Raw genomic sequence first — 20,326 nt, forward strand, 5'->3', positions numbered from 1 at the left:
ATGTGCTTAAAACAGTCATTTTCTAGATCCAAGTGGGTTTTACAGGCGATTTTGTGCCTGACTGTTCTTACAAACTGTGTTTTTGGCAGTTCAAACTTTGATACCACTTTTCTCCCTGACTGTACCAAATTTTGTAACATTTTTTGCGTCATTATATAGGAAATTTAATGAGGATTCTAAAAATGTGCTTAAAACAGTCATTTTTTAAATCCAAGTGGGTTTTACAGTCGATTTTGTCCCTGACTGTTCTTACAAACTGTGTTTTTGGCAGTTCAAACTTTGATACAACTTTTCTCCCTGACTGTACCAAATTTTGTAGGATTTTTTTATGTCATTATATAGGCAATTTAATGAGGATTCTAAAAATGTGCTTAAAGCAGTCATTTTCTAGATCCAAGTGGGTTTTACAGGCGATTTTGTGCCTGACTGTTCTTACAAACTGTGTTTTTGGCAGTTCAAACTTTGATACAACTTTTCTCCCTGACTGTACCAAATTTTGTAGTGTTTCTTATGTCATTATATAGGAAATTTAATGAGGATTCTAAAAATGTGCTTAAAACAGTCATTTTCTAGATCCAAGTGGGTTTTACAGTCGATTTTGTGACTGACTGTTCTTACAAACTGTGTTTTTGGCAGTTCAAACTTTGATACCACTTTTCTCCCTGACTGTACCAAATTTTGTAGGATTTTTTTATGTCATTATATAGGAAATTTAATGAGGATTCTAAAAATGTGCTTAAAGCAGTCATTTTCTAGATCCAAGTGGGTTTTACAGGCGATTTTGTGCCTGACTGTTCTTACAAACTGTGTTTTTGGCAGTTCAAACTTTGATACCACTTTTCTCCCTGACTGTACCAAATTTTGTAGGATTTTTTTATGTCATTATATAGGAAATTTAATGAGGATTCTAAAAATGTGCTTAAAACAGTCATTTTCTAGATCCAAGTGGGTTTTACAGTCGATTTTGTGACTGACTGTTCTTACAAACTGTGTTTTTGGCAGTTCAAACTTTGATACCACTTTTCTCCCTGACTGTACCAAATTTTGTAGGATTTTTTTATGTCATTATATAGGCAATTTAATGAGGATTCTAAAAATGTGCTTAAAGCAGTCATTTTCTAGATCCAAGTGGGTTTTACAGGCGATTTTGTGCCTGACTGTTCTTACAAACTGTGTTTTTGGCAGTTCAAACTTTGATACAACTTTTCTCCCTGACTGTACCAAATTTTGTAGTGTTTCTTATGTCATTATATAGGAAATTTAATGAGGATTCTAAAAATGTGCTTAAAACAGTCATTTTCTAGATCCAAGTGGGTTTTACAGTCGATTTTGTGACTGACTGTTCTTACAAACTGTGTTTTTGGCAGTTCAAACTTTGATACCACTTTTCTCCCTGACTGTACCAAATTTTGTAGGATTTTTTTATGTCATTATATAGGAAATTTAATGAGGATTCTAAAAATGTGCTTAAAACAGTCATTTTCTAAATCCAAGTGGGTTTTACAGTCGATTTTGTCCCTGACTGTTCTTACAAACTGTGTTTTTGGCAGTTCAACAGGTGCGTGAGCTGTTTATTCGTATAGGTATATGATACATAATAGCCAAATAATAATATTATTGTGACTATAAACTATACAAATAGTAACGAAAATTTCACAACATGTGGCATCTTTCCAATACCATCCAATATGTGTGCGAAAATTGGATGGGTGCCTATTAAAAAGCGATTAGTTTTGAAAGTCAAAGTCGATAGTAGGGCGGAGTTCTGAACGAAAAGTGCTTTAGTACTGATTTGCAAATGATCAGATTTAACTATATACTCAAGAATCTAGATTATTTAGAATGTCGATATACCGTTAACCACATTAGCTATCGGTAGGTAAATAAGTCCTAATCTTGAATGTAACCGGCACAGATTCTAGTTCATTGAATTCGATTTCTCCGAATAATCATTTAAAAGGCGAGAAACCATATTGTTACGAATGTAGGGGGTCTCCGAGGTATCGAGTTACTTTAGACAGGATCGTTTCAGGCGTCTGCAATGTTTCCAACTACTTTTAAGCCAGGGGGAGGTTACGACATGGTGTAAACGTAGCAGAGTTTCCTGAGACCAGGTTGATTAGCTTTAATAATGAGCGAACAGGAAATAACAAGTGTACGACGACATTTTGTTAAATATTGCTTTAGAAAGATAAATACAATAATGTCAAAGAAAATGTTGAAAAAATTACTTATACAGGGTGGTAATTAGATGCTTCCTAAGGAAAATAAAGTCAATATTTTGGCAGAAAATTCAAAATGGCGCCCTGGGACGCCATTTTGTCTGTCATTTCTAGAAACTACGTGAAATTTCCTTTAAAATGAGGTGCAAGTCAATTTTTTAGCATAAAATTCAAAATGGCGGCATGGAACCGTCAAAAAATACAACTTTTTTATTTGTCAAGTTACAGTTAACGTCTCGGTGTCATTTTATGTTAAATTTTTCTGGAAAAGACGCTGGTGAAGTCGGCTTTTTGATATCTCAAAAACTAACAGAGTTCGACCTAAAATTTAACATTTTAACCATTTCTTTGCCAGGAACTCGGCCGCATTAAGAATTCCATGAAATCTGACTAAAAAATATTTACAATATAATATGTGATATTATGGTAAAGGAAATTTGACGCCCTCTAGCGGCCAAACGGTGTTATCAATCAACTCATGTTGGGGTATTTTTAGAAAGCTTGAAATCTGCTCTATCTTTTGTTTTCTATGACATTTTAACGTATCTTGTCAAGTAAGGGATTAATTTAGGGTCAAAGCAACGTGTGTCAAAAAATATGCTATTTTTACAAAAAGTGCAATTTTGGCAGCTAAATTATCAAAACTTCTGCAATTAATCACATTATAGCAACAATGCAATTTTTCAGCCTTGACGTCATCCAATTTACTTTGATTTTTCCTGTAGCAATTTGCCTATGATAGTAATTAAAATACCAGGATGTTTCATACAAATTTACAAAACCCTATTTAATCAAGTTGCAACTGTGGTGCATCAGTTCTTCCTGTAACTGTTCCCAACAGGAAATTTAAATCTGTATTATTAAGGTGTAACCGATTATTAAATAGGCAAACCTTGTCGAATAACAATTACATCTACACACACATTGTACCGCTTTTTCAAGCAATCAGCATGCTAAAATCGTATTTCAATAGCCATTGCTGGGTACTTTTTTTTACGATAAATTAACAGTGTTTAATACGAATATCTGGTTGTACTTTGCAGAGCTGACAAGATGTTAACTATCACTATACCAACAATAATAAAAGGTCAAACCACGAGACCTTTCACTTCATTTAATTAGAGATAATTCAGTCGTCAACGAGCTTGGAACAGTCGATGACAATTCCGGTTAGTTAGTTCAATAAACCTGACAGGTTGTTATACAGGGTGTTCAACTTCATAGTGTCACATTTTTTTTGTTTACTTTATTTCTTGATAGTCCATTCGTATATACAGGGTGTCCCAAATTTGAGCAACAAACAGAATTCTAGTTCTACTTGATGTCAAATTTGGATACTCAACTGTTTTTGCTCTAGCAGCCCTAATTTGACTACTCCCCTAATCGAGCAAAATTTTTGGTGGACTTTACCATAAAATCGCGAATAACTCGCTTATTTGAAACATTCAACAGAAACGCATCAGAGAACCGTAGATAGCCAATGAATGAGGCTATCACGTGACGTAAAGCGGACGCGGCTAAGTTGCTCCGTTTGCCCGCTAGGGGGCCTCAAAGTTGAGTTTTGTTTTTTGTAGTTTTTGCTAAATATCTCAAGAACGCTTCAAGTTAGAGATCCCAAAATTTTACCACAAACGCACTTCGATTGCAACTTTTACCTTTTATGCACTCTGTCGGTAACAGACACCCTTTGACCTTAAAAAATTAAAAACTAGAATTGTCAAATAATTTAAAGAGTTGAATTTTTAAAAAACTTTTTTTTTTCTTGAATTTTTTTAGAGAAAACTTTAGAATTTTTAAAATTTACTTTAACGGCCTAAATTCTTTCAGGTTAATGATACAAAAATGACGTAAAGTGTCATTTGTCAAAATGTCATTTTGCAAGGGTGAAAACTGTCAACTGTCAAAGGTCATCTCCGAAATAGTGCTAGTTAGAGCTTAGAGCAAAATGAACGTCAAATTCGTGTTCCTCAGGTAGAAATTATTGAAAAAAGTCATTTTGATCGAGCAAAATCCAATATGGCCGCAATTATTATAGTAGGCCCAAAAATTTATAATTTAAACTAAATTTTCGTACACTTTTCCCAAAAATCGTGAATAACTCACTTAGTTGAAACATTCATTATACAGGGTGGTCCAGTTTTAAGTGTCAATAATTCACCATTTGATAGCTAATCAAAAAATAAGTTGACTTGCATTATGTCATTTTTCTGAAAAACGTTTCCTAAGGAAGATACACTTCTCCAAATTTCAATTTAAAAAATCGTTTTATAGTTTAAAACTGAACATCCAAGACTTGTGAAAGTCCAAATTTGTACTGAATAGTCTAAAAATTTTTTTACTACTAGGAATGGTCTTATGATTCGCTTTCTCAGACTGCCATCCTGGTTGAGTGTCTGAAACTGGCATTCAAGAACTAAAAAAAGTCCGGAAATCAAGACAAAGATTGTATTGTGCATGAAACTCATTTTTTACTACTAAAAATAATATAAAAGTTGACTTTTAATGCTAGAACTGACTTTACTAGGACTAAAGAGAGTCCAAAAGTATATTTTCAAGACTTTAATTGGTGTACAACTCAATTTTCTGGACTGGACAACAACTGGACTATTTTATTTCTAAAAATTAGTTCTCAAGACGTATTATTGTAGCATTTGGTACCAACAATTTTTACTTTTATTACTGAAGAAACTTGACTTTTGGAAATAGTCTTAAACTCGATTTTTCAGTCTTAAAAAGCACTAAAAACAGTCTGAATTTGTTAGAGATGCTACAATTTATTGCACCTATGAGTGTAGAAGTCAATTTAATAGTGAAGAAGCTTGAAATAACATTTTCAAGACTATGGTCAGTGGACAAACTGGCTTTTAGGCCTGATAAGTCAAAAACTTTGTAAAGATAGTCTTGAAACTCGATTTGAGGCACCGAAAACAGCCTTAAAACACTAAAAACAGTCTAGTTTATTAAGAAATACCCGAATTTTTAGCACTGAGGTGTCTAGAAGTCGATTTAATAGTGACAAAGCTTGGAATGCTATTTTAAGTCTTTGAAGAACGTAAAAATTGTTTTTTAAGTTTGCTATGTCAATAACTTGGTGAAGATAGTCTTGAAACTCGATTTTCCAAGCTGAAAGCAGTTTTGAAGCACTAAAAATAGTCCAGAATTCGAAGAAAATTAAAAGCAAAGTAAAAAGCACGAAAAGTTCGTTTTCAAGACAATTTTCATGAATCTAATGTTAATGTCCGGCATCTAAGACTATTTTCAAGACTAAAATATTGAAATTTGTCTTGAAATTATGAAAACTTAATTCAAATGCAAATTTTAAGCTTCTGATGTAACTTTTCATTAGTTCAGTCACATTTTGGGGTTCAAGTCAATTTTTAAGGTTTAAATGTATAAATTTGCAGTAACAAGTTCTTGAAAAAGTATTTTTTATGTCTACAAGTCAATTTTCAAAACTAAAGTCTTTCAGTTTGTCTGGAAACTATGAAAACTGGCTACAATAATATTTTTTAAACTTCTTAAGTGAATTTTCCGTTTCCAAGACAATTTTTAAGTTGGATTGGGTTAGTTTTGGGTCTTTGACCGTAATAACGTGTAATAAAGTGCTTGTTCCAAATTTGATCAATATTGCTCCAACGGTCTGACAGTTATGACAAAAAAAAAACGATTTTTTAAACAGAAATTTGAAGGACTGTATTTTCCTTAGGAAGCACTTTTCAGGAAAATGACATAATGAATGTCAACTTAATTGACATTTAAAACTGGACCACCCTGTATATACACCGTACAACAAAACAAAGCTAATTACTGGGGCTATCACGTGACGTCAAGCGGAAATGGCTAAGTTACCTCGTTTTGCCGCTAGAGGGCATCAAACTTGGCGTAGTTTTTTTTTATTATCTCAGGAACGCTTCAAGTTAGAGGTCTAAAATTTTTTACCATAAACGCTCCTCGATGGTACGCATCTATTATTATCTTAACACTTTTGTTGTATTATGCACCGTGTGACCTAAAAAAATTAAAAACTACAATTTTTCAAAATTTTTATGGGTATAAACCTACTAACTACCGCAACTAACTACTAACAGCCTGACAAAGTTTGACACAATTTACTTTGAAACACTACAATTTTGGTAATAATGATAATTCCTGAGGGACAAAAGAGAGGCGCCTTGAACGGTACGTTCACATTCCAGATTTAATACTGGGCGGTTTCTAATAATACACAGGAAATATAAATACTTCTTACGCGAGAGAATTGCGAGGAGTTCCAAGTCGTCTACGTAAAATTTCCCAGAGAGAAAACCCACAAAACTTGTACATTAACCGGACCGAAACGTCGTCATAACTCATCACACCAATAACGAGTGTAAACATAGACAAAAGAGAGAAAAAATATCGTTTAGCTAGTTTGGTGTGTTATTTAATACAGGAAGTTCCGTTGGAGTAAACACAATATCCCCGAAAATATTTTTATGATATCCAGACGAGTTGATGACGAGAATATTAAGCAGATTGGGGGTTAAGTTATGTTTATGTTACGTTCGAAAACCGCATAAATTTCTAGTATATAACTTTCGAATGGAATTATCAATGTTTGGAAATTATATTATAAACAAACTTCAGATGTGGAACATAAATAGAGCTACGATTTATAATCTTTGGGGTATAATAAACGTATACTGAACCAGAAGCTCCTGAAATTACTTTTCCGATCTGAGTCAACACTAAACTTAATTGGGTTCGATTAAGTGATGCTTATTATCCAGTCACTGGCCGATTTTCTACACTTTTCATTCATATACAGCGTGGTTGGTAATTAGATCGAGAGAGTAAAATTTGTCAAGCTCATTTTCTAATGAACTCATGTAGAATGAATGTGAAGGTGTTTTTCACCTTAATTTTAATTCTGTTCTAAAGTAGGGCGGAAAGTGACATTTTCTACACTCTTTACTGAAAAAAAGTGCAGAACAAGAATTATTATTTTCGGTACGTAAAAACGATACTGGTTCTTAAAGATAACTTTTTTGTTTTTTTTTCTTTAGGAAGAATAAATCAGACTATATACTATGTCTTTAAATGTAAAAAGACTTTTGATCTATAAAACGCCATGCTCAAAATATGTCAGGTTATACTATTGTACTTTTGTCTTTGAGTGTACCAAAAATGGCTTCTTTAGATGACAATTTGCCAGGCACGACCACTTAAGAACCCCAAATCACCGGAAGCGCTTAATTGATAAGACCAATCGAAAGTGCAGACTCTAAGGAAACGATTTGCTCTGATGGTGCCCGGTTGTGAAAACCGGTTCGTCGATTTACCGGAATAGTTAAACCATTTAAACCACGCTTCGGTGAAGATGAATGAGCTGAAGATCTGGTGTTCAATAGCCAGGATCGTTTAGTCGATAGTTACATTCATTTAGAACCTTAGAAAGACTATACCGAATGTTGACAAATCCATTATACATTATACAGAACTTCCACCACTATAAAAGCAACGGTTATGTTAGTTTAAATACTCAAAATCGCACGTTGTATTACTTCCTAAAGTTACATTACAAAATTGCAGGACACCCTGACATATATTATCAACGATGTGGTGAAAATTCTTTTTTTCTACTTATTTCATCTAATTTAAGGTCCTTTGCTGTGCATTGGAACCTTCTCCTGGAGCAAAATAAAAAATTGCCAAAATTGCACTTTTTGTAAAAATAGCATATTTTTTGACACACATTGCTTTGACCCTAAATTACTCCCTTACTTGACAAGATACGTCAAAATGTCATAGAAAACAAAAGATAGAGCAGATTTCAAGCTTTCTAAAAATATCCCCTCATGAGTTGATTGATAGCACCGTTTGGCCGCTAGAGGGCGTCAAATTTCCTTTACCATAATATTGTCACGAATGGAAAATCCATTAATTCAAAAGATGGACTGATTGACTTAAAAACATAAGAGTATTCGAGGATTGCAAAATATTAAGCGCACGAGGCAAGGTCGCATCACGATGCACCGAATGTGTCATGCACCGAGTGCACCGTATCGGTGATGAGTCACCACCACCTGCTTTGCAGAAATGTGAAAAACAAGCGACAATAACAAACTGCGTCAGCCGATCAATCGGGTATAAAATACGCCGATTTTAGCAGTAGGATGAGTGTGAACCAATCGACGGTAGTGCGGCCAGCTGACCCAGGAAGTCGCGATGTCGACTCTCCTCGGTCAAGAAGATCAAGTTAAGTAGTCCGTTCTCCAAAGTGACCAAGCCAGCCGCCAGAAAATGCTAAGTCCTTAGCTTATGATATGTAAGTACGAATTGTTAAATTGTCAACTTTTAGTGTGTTCATGACTGTATTGTTTGGTTAATAGATTTAAGTGTTTAATAGAAAACTCAGTGTTTGATTCCATCCTTAAAACTGAGATCCCGGCACGACGTTTATCGTCGTGAGTCAGTTTAATTAATGAATCCGAAAGGGCTCATAAATTAAACGTGACAATATCACATATTATATTGTAAATATTTTTTAGTCAGATTTCATGTATCTCTTAATCCGGCCGAGTTCCTGGCAAAGAAATGGTTAAAATGTTACATTTTAGGTCTAACTCTGTTAGTTTTTGAGATATCAAAAAACCGACTGCACTAGCGTCTTTTCCGGGATATTTTAACTTAAAATGACACCGAGATGTCAACTGTAACTTGACAAATAAAAAAGTTGTATTTTTTGACGGTTCCAGGCCGCCATTTTGAATTATCTGTCAAAATATTTACTTGCATCTCATTTTAAAGGAAATTTCACGTAGTTTCTAGAAATGACAGACAAAATGGCGTCCCAGGCCGCCATTTTGAATTTTCTGCCAAAATATTGACTTGCACCTCATTTTAACGAAAATTTCACGTAGTTTCAAGAAAAGAGAGACAAAATGGCGTTCCACGCCGCCATTTTGAATTTTCTGTCAAAATATTGAATTGCATCTCATTTTAAAGGAAATTTCACGTAGTTTCTAGAAATGACAGACAAAATGGCGTCACAGGCCGCCATTTTGAATTTTCTGTGAAAATATTGAATTGTATCTCATTTTAAAGGAAATTTCACGTAGTTTCTAGAAATGACAGACAAAATGGCGTCCCAGGCCGCCATTTTGAATTTTCTGTCAAAATATTGACTTGCACCTCATTTTAAAGGAAATTTCACGTAGATTAACGAAATGACAGACAAAATGGCGTCCCAAGCCGCCATTTTGAATTTTCTGTCAAAATATTGACTTGCACCTCATTTTAACGGAAATTTCACGTAGATTCAAGAAATGACAGACAAAATGGCATTCCAGGCCTCCATTTTGAATTTCCTGTCAAAATATTGACTTGCATCTCATTGTAAAGGAAATTTCACGTAGTTTCTAGAAATGACAGACAAAATGCGTCCCAGGCCGCCATTTTGAATTTTCTATCAAAATATTTACTTGCACCTCATTTTAAAGGAAATTTCACGTAGATTCAAGAAATGACAGACAAAATGTCATTCCAGGCCGCCATTTTGAATTTTCTGTCAAAATATTGACTTACATCTCATTTTAAAGGAAATTTCACGTAGTTTTTAGAAATGACAGACAAAATGGCGTCGCAGACCGCCATTTTGAATTTTCTATCAAAATATTTACTTGCACCTCATTTTAAAGGAAATTTTACGTAGATTCAAGAAATGACAGACAAAATGGCATTCCAGGCCGCCATTGTGAATTTTCTGTCAAAATATTGATTTGCACCTCATTTTAAGGGAAATTTCACGTAGATTCAAGAAATGACAGACAAAATGGCGTCACAGGCCGCCATTTTGAATTTTCTGTCTAAATATTGACTTGCACCTCATTCTGAAAGAAATTTCACGTAGTTTCAAGAAATGAGAGATAAAACAGCGTTCTAGGCCCCCATTTTGAATTTTCTGTCAAAATATTGACTTGCATCTTATTTTAAAGGAAATATTGCGTAGTTTCAAGAAATTACAGACAAAATGTCGTTCCAGGCCGCCATTTTGAATTTTCTGTCAAAATATTGACTTGCACCTTATTTTAAAGGAAATTTAATGAGTATTCCAAAAATATACTTAAAACAGTCATTTTCTCCCTCCAAGTGGGTTTTTTCAGGCGATTTTGTCCCTGACTGAACACCTGATAATGTTCCTGCAGAGGGGCTGATCCTTTCGAAACTAAGACACTTATTAGAACCCCCACTATAACAAATCACCACTTATCTAACAACCCCTGTCTGACATGACAAAACACAAATACCAAGAAAAAAACCTTTTCTGATAACGTTTTGGAGACTAAAAATATCAAATTTCACATAAAATTGTAAATACCTCAGAAACGGATAAACGAAATATGTCTAGGATTTGACGTAGAATACAAAAATGAAAAAATATACAGGGTGTTCTATTCCGGTTAAATCGTTGCACGCATATTTTCTCATTTTTACTTTTTTTAAGTTTTAAAACTTTCCAGTTGTGGTAATTCAGGAAGGTGTTAGGTTAGGTTAGTTATTGGGAATTATTAGGAATTACTGGACATTACAAGAAATTAGTTGGCATGATAGGAATTAGTGTAGAATTAGTAGAAATCAATCACTAATGAATACACGGAAAGTATCTAAGAAGTCACCAAAAGAATGTTGAATGAAAGAACGATTAACTTGAACCGAGCACTTAATCACTCGCACCGAAAATTTACGAATTTCCGGTCGGCTTAACAACATTCTCTGGATCGGCCTGGAAAAACGGTGTTTTTTTCCTGGACAAGCATCAAAGAGCCAGCGAGGCCATGTGCCAGACAAACGGCTTAATTTATACGTTTTGTCTATTATAGTGCAGCTCTAATTTTAGGTTAGGTTTGGGGTGTGGATCGCTGTATATGACAAATTTTATTGTTCTATCAATAATTCAACGACAATTTCTATTGTGCCTTGATGATAAATAAAGCCGTTGTTTACAATCCGTGATGCAGAAAAACGTGGGTTTTGAATTATGGTTCGACCCAGAGGAAAGCGAAAGTCAAGGCAAACTAGGTCCAGTGGCGTCTAAATTAGCATTTTCAATTTCTTTCAAGTTATTATAAAATATTTCTAAATGTAATGATTTAAGTTTTTACCAGTAAATTCCAATTTGACCAATAAATATATGGATCTAATTGAAATTTGCTTGACAGATATCGTTTACCTGTGATAGCTGTCATTATTGTGAAAAGTAGACTGACGTACTGTGAAACTTCCAGGAATGAGTTTTTTACGAATATTTTAGCTCTCTTTCAAATTTTTCGTAACTTTCACCGTTTTCGAGTTATTTAGCAAAAACTGGTTTTAATGCAACCAATTTTCAAATCAGTTCAAATGGTGATTTAAAATTTGAGCACCCTGTAACTCGATTATTTTTTGGAGTTTGAACTACTCAAATTAACCGTCTTGAGATCCTCCTTCCAGGGGTGTTGAGCAAAAAATTCTATCTGAAAAATTGCGTACAGGGTGACCAAAACAGTCAAGCACCATTCTTTTTATGCACACCCTGTATACTGGAAGCAAAAACGGACCTGCAAACTTATAGTGTTGAGTTAAGGAGTTGATTAGGAACATTCTTGGTGTCTTTTTGTATTTTTTTTGTAACTTTTACTGTTTTTGAGTTATTTAGGAAAAACTGGTTTGGTGCAACAAGGACAGTCAAGGACAAAATCGCTTGTAATACCCACTTGGAGTAAAAAAATGATTGTTTTAAGCACATTTTTGGAATCCTCATTAAATTTCCTATCCTATGACCTGAAAAACACAACAAAATTTAGTAAAGTCAGGGAGAAAAGTGGTATCAAAGTTTGAACTGCCAAAAACACAGTTGGTAAGAACAGCCAGGGACAAAATCGCCTGTAAAACCCACTTGGATTTAGAAAATGAGTCTATTAAGCACATTTTTAGAATCCTTATTAAATTTCTTATTGAATAACTACAAAAAACACTACAAAATTTAGTAAAGTCAAGAAGAAAAGCGGTGTCAAAATTTGAACTGCCAGAAACACAGTTTGAAAGGACAGTCAGGGACAAAATCGCCTGTAAAACCCACTTGGATTTAGAAAATGACTGTTTTAAGCACATTTTTAGAATCCTCATTAAATTTCCTATATAATGACATCAAAAACACTACAAAATTTAGTACAATCAAGGAAAAAAGCAGTGTCAAATTTTGAACTGCAAGGAACACAGTTTTAAAAGACAGTCTTTGAGTATCATTTATCCAATTTCTAATATTCTTCAATCAAATCGTCAGAAGTAAACTAAGGCTAATTTAACGGCATGTTTACCTAAGACGTTTTACGTTTCTCAAATATTTTAATGTCAACCATTCTCAAGTGACAAACTTGTGCGTAATTTATTGTAGACATCTGGTCTCTAAAGCTGAAAGAATCGCTTAAATTAGATCTGTAAAGTTCCAACCAAAACCAATTTACAATATTAAATAACGTTGAGAATTTTGATTTGCAAATTGCACCTTTGATTCGGTGGTCCCCAAGACAATTACTGTTTGCTAATTGCGTGCTTATAACACACTAAAATTAGAGGTCAAACCAGTTAATACTCCGTCAAATCTGTGTTTAAATTGATAAAGTTACAGCTGGTTTGGATATAGTTAAATCAGTTGAAACAGGCAGTAATTCATGTGAAAAGCAGTGGAGATAATTTGAGGATTGAAGCTAAAAATATCTTTGTTGTTTACAATAATACTGTTCCTACTTGTAGGCATTAGTCACTATATGATGTTTACGAAAAGTCTGCACTGAACTTTACAGAAATTATTTCTGCATAAACTTTCACTTGCATTTACATTTATTGCACCTTCTTATACAGCAGTAATTGCTAAATCGTTCGATTAGTAACTGACTCATAATTTAAACACTGACCTTGCCAGTTACAGTGGTTTTTAGGCAAAACCAGTACGAAGAGAGCAGAAAATGAATAAGTCCATTTTAGAATGTTAATCAGGTTTGCCGGAATTCAGAAATCGCAGTTATCGCAATGGCTTAAGTCAATTAAGCTGCCTAATGATACAGTCAAGTAAATGAGACTCCTTGTTGTGCTATCTCAAGCTTTACAATGTTGTCATATTGGAATTCAGATCCATTTAACTTAACAAAGTCAAGTGAATTGATAAGAACTCTAGTTTTGAATTGGTTTTCTTTTTCTGTAAATTTATTGCTCACAATTCTTCTAAAAATTATGCTAATAAGTTTTAACAGTAAAACAGTACCAAATTTTGTAGTGTTTTTCAAGTCATAGGATAGGAAATTTAATGAGGATTCCAAAAATGTGCTTAAAATAGTCATTTTCTTGCTCCAAGTAGGTTTTACAGGCGATTTTGTCCACGACTGTCCCTACAAACTGGGTTGTGGCAGTTCAAACTTTGACACTACTTTTCTCCCTGACTGTACCAAATTTTGTAGTGTTTTTTATGTCATTAGATAGGAAATTTAATGAGGATTTCAAAAATGTGCTTAAAACAGTCATTTTCTAAACCCAAGTGGGTTTTACAGTCGATTTTGTCCCTGACTGTTCTTTCAAACTGTGTTTCTGGGAGTTCAAATTTTGACACCGCTTTTCTCCTTGACTGTACTAAATTTTGTAGTGTTTTTTATGTCATTATATAGGAAATTTAATGAGGATTCTAAAAATGTGCTTAAAACAGTCATTTTCTAAATCCAAGTGGGTTTTACAGTGAATTTTGTCCCTGACTGTTCTTACAAACTGTGTTTTTGGCAGTTCAAACTTTGATACCACTTTTCTCCCTGACTGTACCAAATTTTGTAGTGTTTTTTATGTCATTATATAGGAAATTTAATGAGGATTCTAAAAATGTGCTTAGAACAGTCATTTTTTAAATCCAAGTGGGTTTTACAGGCAATTTTATTCCTGACCGTCCTTTCAAACTGTGTTTCTGGCAGTTCAAATTTTGAAACCGCTTTTCTTCCTGACTTTACTAAATTTTGTAGTGTTTTTTGTGGTTATTTAATAGTAAATTTAATAAGGATTCTAAAAATGTGCTTAGAACAGTCATTTTCTAAATCCAAGTGGGTTTTACAGGCGATTTTGTCCCTGACTGTTCTTACAAACTGTGTTTTTGGCAGTTCAAATTTTGACACTGCTTTTCTCCCTGACTGTACCAAATTTTTTAGAGTTTTTTATGTTATTAAATAGGGAATTTAATGAGGTTTCCAAAAATGTGCTTAAAACAGTTATTTTCTTACTCCAAGTTTCCACAATTTCAACTGATTCAAATATTTTTTGCACCAAACCAGTTTTTGCTAAATAACTCAAAAATAGTGAAAGCTACGAAAAATTTGCAAGAGACCAAAAATGTTCCTAATCAACTCCTTAACTCAGCACCGTAAGTATGCAGGACCGTTTCTGCTTCCAGTATACAGGGTGTGCAAGAAAAGTATGGTGGTTCACTATTTTTGTCACCCTGGACGCAATTTTTAAGATACAATTTTTTACTCTGCACCACTGGAAAGACGGGCTTAAAACGGTCCTTTTAAGTGATTAAACCACCATGAAATCCCCAAAATAACCGAGTTACAGGATGTTCAAATTTCAAACCACAATTTTAACTGATTTGAAAATTTGTTGCACCAAACCAGTTTTTGCTAAATAACTCAAAAACTCGTTTTTTCTTACTTTTTTACTTTTAAAAGCGTTTTTCCTCTAAAATTACAGCTTTAACCTGGTACTACACAGAACTTGGATTTTATTGAATAACTTGCCTGTTCTACATGAAAAGTTGTAAACGTATCCGGTTAAGTTCCAAGTAAGCATATTCTTGGAACAAAGTAATAACGATGCCAACGAACTTTGCTTTAATTAAATAATTGTACAAACCTGATCGTCCATTAAAAAACAATTGACGTTCTTCCATCCCCCTGCTGGTATAGTACAATTACATCCCTGCACGTCGCATATGGTAAAATCCCCGGCCGTGGCCAACCCCAAAAGGGCGTCGACCAGTACCACTACAGTACCCAAAACTAACACTAACCACGACGTGTTCGCACCCCTCATCGTCACTGAATTATATTATGCGGTACCATTTTCGGACGTTTCGACCCCGGACACACCATCAAACTCGCGCGATTCCTTTTTGTTTTTTACTCTGGAGAACTGAAAACGCGCACTCGGTACGACTGTGACTGATGCTGGTTTGTTTAGATTGGTACAACCGTGCTCCGATGGTTGCCTGTCCCTTATTATCAGTGGCGTACGCTTTTATTTTGCTTTATTGCAGCTTTGGGATTGTCATCCCACAAAACATGATTATTGAATTTCTATAACTAAAACAATAGATAATAAAGAAAATTATTGTTAAATAAGATTAATAAAAGTGGTACGCCCATGTGCTTACGCACATCCCTTGTTATCTTCCATCTCTGTCTGGCTACCGCTAAATCTAAATGGGTACCGCTTTACAGCTGGGTGTTTCTTTGTCCTCCGACTCGCTTTTTTCCCAATATAAGTGAAATATCCTACTCAGCGCCTTTTCGGAAAAGGGCAATGTTGCCAGGTCTACCGTTAAAACGTGTGTGTGGTGGTTCTTCCACCGTTCTCCTGATTTTTTGCCAAATCCTCATTCAAATTTTGCCAGCACTTTTCTCCCAGACTGTACCAAATTTTGTAGGATTTTTTTATGTCATTAGATAGGAAATTTAATGAGGATTCCAAAAATGTGCTTAAAACAGTCATTTTCTAAATCCAAGTGGGTTTTACAGGCGATTTTGTCCCTGACTGTTCTTACAAACTGTGTTTTTGGCAGTTCCAACTTTGATACCACTTTTCTCCCTGACTGTACCAAATTTTGTAGTGTTTTTTATGTCATTAGATAGAAAATTTAATGAGGATTCTAAAAATGTGCTTAAAACAGTCATTTTCTAAATCCAAGTGGGTTTTACAGGCGATTTTGTCCCTGACTGTTTCTACAAACTGTGTTTTTGGCAGTTCAAACTTTGACACCACTTTTCTCCCTGACTGTACCAAATTTTGTAGTATTTTTTATGTCATTAGATAGGAAATTTAATGAGGATTCCAAAAATGTGCTTAAAACAGAGATTTTCTACATCCAAGTGGGTTTTACAGGTAATTTTGTCCCTGACTGTAGTTTCAAACTGTATTTTTGACAGTTCAAACTTTGATATCACTTTTCTCCCTGTCTGTACCAAATTTTGTAGTGTTTTTTATGTCATTATATAGGAAATTCAATGAGGATTCTAAAAATGTGCTTAAAACAGTCATTTTCTAAATCCAAGTGGGTTTTACAGGCGATTTTGTCCCTGACTGTTCTTACAAACTGTGTTTTTGGCAGTTCAAACTTTGATACCACTTTTCTCCCTGACTGTACCAAATTTTGTAGTGTTTTTTATGTCATTATATAGGAAATTTAATGAGGATTCGAAAAATGTGCTTAAAACAGTCATTTTCTAAATCCAAGTGGGTTTTACAAGCGATTTTGTCCCTGACTGTTCTTACAAATTGTGTTTTTGGCAGTTCAAACTTTGATACCACTTTTCTCCCTGACTGTACCAAATTTTGTAGTGTTTTTTATGTCATTATATAGGAAATTTAATGAGGATTCTCAAAATGTGCTTAAAACAGTCATTTTCTAAATCCAAGTGGGTTTTACAGGTAATTTTGTCTCTGACTGTTCTTACAAACTGTGTTTTTGGCAGTTCTAACTTTGATACCACTTTTCTCCCTGACTGTACCAAATTTTGTAGTGTTTTTTATGTCATTATATAGGAAATTTAATGAGGATTCTAAAAATGTGCTTAAAACAGTCATTTTCTAAATCCAAGTGGGTTTTACAGGTAATTTTGTCTCTGACTGTTCTTACAAACTGTGTTTTTGGCAGTTCTAACTTTGATACCACTTTTCTCCCTGACTGTACCAAATTTTGTAGTGTTTTTTATGTTATTATATAGGAAATTTAATGAGGATTCCAAAACAGTCATTTTCTAAATCCAAGTGGGTTTTACAGGCATTTGTGTCCCTGACTATCCGTTATTCTACCGCCATTCAATATTTTAACTTGACAACACTGTTGAATGTCCCTTATTATCAGTGGCGTACGCTTATACTTTGTTTCATTGCAGCTCAGTCAAGTAAATTATCGTTAAACAAGGTAAATCAAAATGGTACGCCCATGTGCTTACGCACATCCTTGGTTGATCGTCCATCTCTGTCTGGCTACCGCCAAATCTAAATGGGTACCGCTTTACAGCTGGGTGTTTCTTTGTCCTCTGACTCGCTTTTTTCCCAATATAAGTGAAATATCCTGCTCAGTGCTTTTGCGGAAAAGAGAACAAAACCGAAAGTGACTGTTTGCTTGCAAGTTTGGTCCTGTTTCACCAATTTTATCATCCCCCAACTATTAATAGATTGCTCGGGGTTCTAACCGCCATTTTCTCATGTTACAGTCTCGAAATTAAATTGAAAAGTGGGTGATATAAATAGTTCGTTATCTAGACCATTTGATGGTCTTTGACCTAGGTTCCAATTAATATTTTAAATTAGAGCATTTTTGGTACCTACCCTAAAAATATTATGCAGTGGCGGCTCGTGATTGAGGGGGAGGATAATGTCCAAAAACAATTAAGTCGTAAACCACTATAAAAGCTTAAACTGTTGGACTAGCAATTGGTTTAACTGTCATTTGACGTGTATCTGTCAAAATAGCCGAATTAACAAATTTTAAAGTAAAAGTTGCACAAAAAAACCTTATTGCCTTCAGAATTGTCCTGGCAATGTTAAATACTCTCTTAAGCCTGTCTTTATGTTAATAACTGTTTTGAAGTTGTCTTATTAGCTTAAAATTGTCAAAATTGATCTTCAAAACGTTTTACTCTCTTTAATTTACCAAAATTTGACGTTTCAAGTGTCTTGAAACTCTGTTACTGTCTTGAGAATGTTAAATTTCAAGTTCTAAGCTTTGTGACTGTCTTGAAACTATCTTACAGTATTCAAAACGTCTTCAAGTGATGTTAAAAGCTTTTCTAGTGTTTTGAAGCTCTTCATATTGAAAGGCAAGAAATCAGTAAAAATGGGTTTTTTATTGAATAAATAAATAAATGAGAATAAAAGAAACCAATAGTTTTATGTTGTATTCCTCTGAAATAAGTTTTTTTTTGTAAATTCTCATCTTATCAATTTGTTGCCAACAAAATTGAATTTTTGTTATTTTGCCAGTCAATCTCACGCACATTCCTTCTACCTTTACCACTGTTTGTAATGCTGTTTGGTTACATTACATACATAAAAACCAGAAAGGAAGTACCTGACCACATCATTGTACTTAAAAGGGATAGTGCCTAGAGTGACCGTCAAAACTGCATAACGAGCAGGTACTTATTTTTTGTTTTGCTTATTAATTGTTACTATTTGCTAAAACTCTCTAACAAAGGATTTATAGAGTAGTTCACGGGCTACACAGTGGTCTAAATCAGACCTCCGTAACTGTGAAAATGGCCGATTTATGAGCTGTCAAAGCTAAGGTAGCAGTTTAACGTTTTCCCTGCGATAACTGCCTAATTGTAAGCATTTGCTAAAACTCTCTAGTAGGGGATTTAAAAAGGATTTATGGACTACAGAGTGGTCAAAATTAGAACTCCTTTATTAGAGAGTTATAGCAATTAGAGAGTTATCGAATGAGGAACCTTAATTTTACTCTCTTAACTTTGACAGCTCGTAATTCCGCCATTTTGACAGTTACAGAGGTCTAGTTTTGACCACTGTGTAGCCCGTGAAACCCTCTTTAATTCTCTTGATAGAGAGTTATAGCAACTGGTAATAATTAGAGAGTTATCGTATGAGGAACCTTAATTTACCTCTCTTAACTTTGACAGCTCGTAATTCCGCCATTTTGACAGTTACAGAGGTCTAGTTTTGATCATTGTGTAGCCCGTGAAATTCTCTTTAAATATTTTAATAGACAATTATCGCAAATGTTAACAATTAGGGAGTTATCGCATGGGGAATGCTAAGTTTGTTATCTTAACTTTGACAGCTCGTAAATCCGCCATTTTGACAGTTACGGAGGTCCAATTTTGACCACTGTGTTAACGCATGAAAAACGTTAAATTGCTATCAAAATAATAAGAAAAGGTTCACTCCTGACCCAGATATGTATAGATAGAGCTTTGTTATACAGAATCAAGTCCAGCCTAAACAAATTGGTTAGAACATTTGTTCTGGAAAGTACAACAGACAGCAAACAAGTTTAAACACTGTTCAATACAAGAAAATCTGTAAATTCTTGAAACTAGGTAAGCAAAACTGGTAAATGGTTCTTATGTTATTACCAAGAACATTCATTCAAAATTATGTTTGTTGCTCTCACAATGAAGGATGCTTTAAAATGTAACTCACATACCTGTGCATGTAACAAGTACCTAATAAGTCTACTGTAAAAGCAAGTACTTACCATTGTATAGTGTTGGAGTATAATCATTCCACTACTTCAAAGTGTTCAACCACTGTTGAGTTAGATCCGGTAAAAAACTGACACGGTTGGGTATTTTCCTGAATTGCCGTTACAATGCGGCTTGAAAAACTTATGAACGGCAGCAAACAAACATAACTTACGCAAATAACCTCAAGTTTTGATTTTAAACCGTAAAAATTCATCTAATAGTCAAAAAACTCAATTTCCACAATACAAACTGTCATCACTATTCCCGCCATATTGGAATTTTTACCTTCGAGTATAGTAGGCGGTGGATGACCACTTTTTTATTCGATTTTTGGAATCTACGTCAAATGCTAGGCCTATTTGATGTAAAATGTTTGTGTCAATATTCAATTGTTTTTTCTCTAGCAGTCTTACTTTCACCACCCCCCCAAAGAAGCAGAAATTGCCAATTTGAGTGAAATTTTGGTGCACTTTTCCAGAAAATCGTACAAAACTCGTGTTCACGCGAAATAAACGCGTATGTGTTATAAACAAGTGGCAACGCCGCGCGCCTCTTCCAGACATAATGGTGGAGTAAAGTGGTCAGTGCGAATAATTATTGTGTGTTTTCTACATTCAATTA

At 34.4% G+C, this 20,326-nt stretch overlaps 2 protein-coding genes across 4 annotated transcripts in view; one reads left to right on the forward strand and one right to left on the reverse strand.

Annotated features, from left to right (window-relative positions):
- LOC145731398 (uncharacterized) overlaps window positions 1–15,456 on the reverse strand; it is a 29,979-nt gene extending 14,523 nt beyond the window's left edge. The window contains exon 1 of one of the 2 annotated variants that reach the window (XM_081983166.1): window positions 15,129–15,456. In XM_081983166.1, coding sequence (XP_081839292.1) covers window positions 15,129–15,308 — 180 coding nt within the window. In that variant the 5' untranslated portion in view covers window positions 15,309–15,456. The remainder of the gene's footprint in view (window positions 1–15,128) is intronic. The other variant, XM_081983167.1, reaches the window with a different exon arrangement.
- The window catches only part of hiw (MYC binding protein highwire), a 96,911-nt gene that overhangs the window by 53,266 nt on the left and 23,319 nt on the right, over window positions 1–20,326 (forward strand). The window lies entirely within an intron of this gene.

This window comes from Ips typographus, linkage group LG7 (assembly GCF_016097725.1).
Source record: "Ips typographus isolate SLU linkage group LG7, UJ_Ityp_2.0, whole genome shotgun sequence".
In the NCBI taxonomy this organism is placed as follows: domain Eukaryota; kingdom Metazoa; phylum Arthropoda; class Insecta; order Coleoptera; family Curculionidae; genus Ips; species Ips typographus.